This window comes from Maniola jurtina, chromosome 20 (genome assembly GCF_905333055.1).
Source record: "Maniola jurtina chromosome 20, ilManJurt1.1, whole genome shotgun sequence".
NCBI classification, from domain to species: Eukaryota; Metazoa; Arthropoda; class Insecta; order Lepidoptera; family Nymphalidae; genus Maniola; species Maniola jurtina.
The window spans coordinates 10,826,332-10,831,199 of record NC_060048.1 but is presented as its reverse complement, the minus strand read 5'-3'; the positions used below and the strand labels follow the sequence as shown (position 1 = coordinate 10,831,199).

Sequence of the window (4,868 nt, the reverse complement as noted above, 5' to 3'; positions counted from 1 at the left end):
GTTAATTGATTATTTATATAAAATATTGTTAAATCGAAAACAAAAAGAAAAAGTTATTTCCCAAAGTGCTTTTAGTAAAAATCATTTACTTATGGCGAAAAATCACACAGTTATACTTAGGTAAATTGCTATTGAATAGATAAAAAGCAATATCAATATTGCTCGATTAATTGTAATAACTTCGATTATCGATATTATTCATTAATAATCTATTTTATTGTTTCTCGAAAATGACTTTTATGGCAACCCTAGCTATAGACTTTACTTATCTTTACTCTTTTGACTTGTCATTTTGACAAACTAAATGTCATTCCGCATTCGACATTCGGCTTTCGCTTTCACTCATTGTGGTTGAATTGTGTTTACTATTTAATCGTAGTGAATATTAATTGTTGTCATTTTTGTTTCGTTTCCCGTTTTTTATCTCGACTTTTGCTATTTATAATGGACACCGATGACGCTATTTACGACGACCCTGGCATTCCTACCGGTACCGATCGAAGCCCTAATGTTGACCCCGGACTGAACACGGAACACACGACTCTCACTGAATTGAGATATTGTGTTAATTGTGGTACTGATGTAACTCAAAGGAGAAGGCATAGCCTTGAACTTGTAGAGGTTATGTCCGTAATACGACACTGGATTGCACCCCAAGCGGTAAGTGTTCAATGCACTATTTGCTATTTCGCGCTAATGTTTATTTAGGATAAAGTCGTAGTTATGTTGCTGCATAAGCTGTGCATGAATACATGGTTATTGTCAGGGGATAATACTAGTAACATTTTCAATTTTGAAAGCATATGTATTTTGTACTTGTGTGCAGTAACATCATCTTTATTCATTACTAGCGGTCCGCCCCGGCTTCGCCCGTGGTACATAATATATAGCCTATAGCACTCAGGGATCACGTACATATCCAACGGTGAAAGAATTTTTGAAATCAATCCAGTAGTTCCTGAGATTAGCGCGTACAAACAAACAAACTCTTCAGCTTTATAATATTAAGTATAGATTCAAAATAAAGCAATTTATATATAATATTTTCATTCTTAACAGGTGACTGATAGCACTATAGTATGCCACTCTTGCTGGACTTTAGCTCTCAACCAGTCACACCACTCCACTACGACTAATGATGATCAACCTTCTACTAGTGGTGGTCACCATCGTCGTGTTTGTATTAGTTGTGGATGCTCTTTGATGAGAACAAGATCTCACAGGCTACGTACTGATACTGAACGTGAGGCACGCATTCGAAACATAATAATGGAGAGGATTATGCCCCGTCAGGTAATTATTATATTTAGTATTTGTCACTTATAGCTTCTATATATCTTCTTAATATTGTTAGCATTAATGTACATGAATTCGCTTTGTATCTCATATAATAATTACTAAACAAACGTTTGCTATATTTTTATTTGGCTATGACCAAAACCTTGTTACTAGCGATGAGGTTGATATGATAAGTTTATCATAGTTAAAAAGTCTTGAACTTCATTTTGTCCTCATAATACACAAATACTCTTAGTATATTATACATTATGTATTCTAAGCAAATTAAAAATATGTTCATATAAGTGAACTTTATTTCAGCTGCATGGATCAGATGAAATCTGCCACCCCTGCTGGCAGAGAAGTGATCGATTGTCAAGTCGTACGCTTGAGCCACCTCAACAAGGAGCATCAACCATTATTCTACCGAACCTTAAAAGAGCAGTAGATACCCAAGCACATTGTTTTTTCCCAGACTGTAACTTACTGGAAAGACTAACAGTTCCTAAATGGTTGAGGGTAAAGCTTTTTGCAGATTTTAAGTTTTATGTTCCACCAAATTGTAGAATTTGTACATTCCATTTGCAAAATGATAATTGGCAGCAATTGGAAGATATTGCACAACCAATACAAAGTTTTACTACAGACCATATTGAGGATTTTGCATCATTTATAAATGAAAGGGCCACTATGTTAGATTTTTCCAATATAGATGATATGTCGGAAGATTTTGTACATTTTTGGGTAGGCTTAACAAAATCTCAGTTTAGGCAACTTATTTTTGATGTACCTAGCTTAAGGAACATGCAGAAGGGCTCAATAGCACTTGCTGCATACTTAGTTAAATTAAGAACAGGTGACAGTGATGAAAGACTCGCCACATTGTTTAATATGCCCCGAACAACATTATTGAGATATATGAATAAAGCACGTAATGCACTTAAGCAAGATTTTGTTACAAGAAACTTGGGCATAAATAATATTACTAGGGCTGAAATTGCAGCAAGGAATTTGTTAATACCAAATGGACTCTTTTGTGCAGAAGATAGGAAACCCATTGTTATTATGGATGGTACCTATCTATATGTACAAAAGAGTTCAAACTATATGTATCAAAAAGATACCTACTCCTTACATAAGTATAGGAACTTAATGAAACCTTTTATAATAGTGTGCTGCGATGGGTACATTGTAGATGTAATAGGCCCATATCCAGCAACAACGTCTGATGCTAATATAATGTCAAATGAATTCAGCGATGAGACAAAACCATTACGGCAATATTTTCAACCTGGAGATATTTTCATACTGGATAGGGGTTTTAGAGACTGTTTGCCATTGTTAGAACAGAACAATTATTCTGTCCACACCCCTGCATCCTTGCAAGAAGGTGAAAACCAGTTATCAACACTAGCAGCTAACCAGTCTAGAATGGTTACCATTTGCAGATGGGTTGTTGAAGCAGTAAATAGCATTTTTAAACAATCTTTTAAGCTTCTAAGGCATGAATTTTTTAACGTTGCATCAAGACATGCCATGACAGATTTTACAGTAGCTGCAGCGTTGATAAATAAGTTTCACCAAAGGATAAGGGATAGGGATGATGCAAGCCAAATCCTTGAAATCATAAATGAAAAGCTTTACATGAACAATGACCTAGCAGATTATGTTATCAGAAATAATTTAAATAGAAGGCGAACACAATTTTTAAATATCAATGTTGACATAAACAATGTACCCTTTCCCAGACTGGAGCTAAGCGATTTAATTCTTATAGCTTGCGGGACCTATCAATTAAAGCAAGCCCGGTCCTACTATGGGGAGCACATTAGAGGTGATGGTTCCTATACAATTGAAGTATGTAGAGACATGGCGGGTAACCTATTGGAAGGTTTTACTGTAACTGAGAATTCATCATTACTGCGAGGTAAGATCCACAGCAGGCACATCAGTAGAAAAATATATTTTGTTTATATTTTATATGAAAATAATAGGTCAGGCAGAGAAGCCATAAAACAATATTGTTGTAACTGCATTGTGGGTCGACAGACAGTAGGTTGCTGTGCCCATGTCATGACAATAATTTGGTTTATGAGCTGGGCAAGGTATCAAGAGTCAATAAATCCACCTGCCCAGTTCCTAGATAATATTCTATTAACATACGAATCAGAATAAATAAAATAAAATAAATGGATTTTTAATTTGAAACCCCTTCTCATAAACCTCCATAAAAAAAATTAGGAACACCTGGACACAAAACTTTATTAATTTTCTAATTTCTACTTGTTAGTGCTATTATCTTACAATGTAATTATTATTCTCAGTGACTGTCCACTTCAAGCCAAAACCCCCATACAAAGTGGACAGTCTTCTTTCGACAAATATTAGGCGTAGATCGGTTTTATGGTAGTAGATTATTGGTTTTAAAAAAGAAAAGCTAACCAAGTGTACAAGTATATTGAAAGAATGAAAATTTGATGTCTCGTTCAAGAAAAATTAAAGGCGAATGACGAAGACCTCAGTTTTGTCAATTTTAGAAATTACAATGTAGTAATTTCATATGATATGAAAACAGTTTCTGCAGGTAGGAGTTTCTCTCAATATTTTTTGTAAATAATTAATTAAACTGAATTTTTAATTTAAGCCTTACAACATTGCACACCAAACCTCTCGTCTTCCTTATCACAATAATAATACTGATTATTAACGCCCTTATAGAAACCGGTTACTTTGGCGCAGCGTCGGCATACATACATTTTGTGACGCGTGATCTTGATAGGTTAATTACAGTAACCCTGTCTGTTTGACATTGGTTTGACGTTTTTCATCGATACGCTGTATTACACACTCAGAGCAAGCTCCCTTAACTTGGCGGCGAAAAATATTCATTTTTAATTATTTTTTTACTAAATCGTTTGTTCGTCGTTTGTTCTTGATTGTTCGATCAAATTTGATGTTTGTTCGATATTCATTTTTTTATAAATTATTATCAAAATTTTGTCCTTAGGTTAATCCAGCTCTTAGGGTGCCTTTCCACCAGAGATGTGCTATGCTACGTTCCATCAATCATATTCATTGGCCAGTGCTATGCTATGTGCAGCAATGAATATGATTGGTGGATATCAGACGCATCTATAGCAACGTAGCATAGCGTTCAACTTATTCTGGCTAAAAAAATAATTGTTTGTTTTAAATATTTTATAACGTGAATGTACTTCTTGTATTCGGCCGAGATGACGAATAAACAAATTCACAAAAATGAATTGTATTGACTCGCCCGCATAGTAATTAAGCCTACGGCCGAGATGTATAATAAAATAATAGGTATAATTAAATCTTCCCAACTCGGCCGCGCGGGCGAGTTTCTCAAGTCCGAGTTGACGAAAGGATCGCGTCGAGACCGCACGTTTGTAAAAATGTAAATTTTATAGCTGAGACCAAACCCCGTCGGTATAAATATTTGAACTAAACCAGGCTGCACACGGAGCATGCGCGATGCGACTGAAAATTGTAACAGTTTTACACCGTTGCGTAATTCGGCTTTGGGTCTGAACTCTTTCGTTGATGTTGATCGCGCTAACAGTATGCTT

General features: G+C 35.3%; 1 protein-coding gene across 1 annotated transcript; it reads left to right on the top strand.

Annotated features, from left to right (window-relative positions):
• Positions 1-444: 444 nt before the first annotated feature.
• LOC123875562 lies at positions 445-4,659 on the top strand. The gene is made up of 3 exons (XM_045921452.1): positions 445-660; positions 1,060-1,293; positions 1,600-4,659. Exons 1-3 carry the CDS (start codon positions 445-447, stop codon positions 3,451-3,453), a joined length of 2,304 nt encoding a protein of 767 aa, XP_045777408.1. The 3' UTR covers positions 3,454-4,659.
• Positions 4,660-4,868: the final 209 nt, after the last annotated feature.

Excerpts from the sequence above, each read along its gene's own strand:
- LOC123875562 (XM_045921452.1), top strand. The coding sequence starts at position 445 with ATGGACACCGATGACGCTATTTACGACGACCCTGGCATTCCTACCGGT. Across the intron at positions 661-1,059 it reads ACTGGATTGCACCCCAAGCG|GTGACTGATAGCACTATAGT; the intron begins GTAAGTGTTCAA and ends CATTCTTAACAG. Across the intron at positions 1,294-1,599 it reads AGAGGATTATGCCCCGTCAG|CTGCATGGATCAGATGAAAT; the intron begins GTAATTATTATA and ends ACTTTATTTCAG.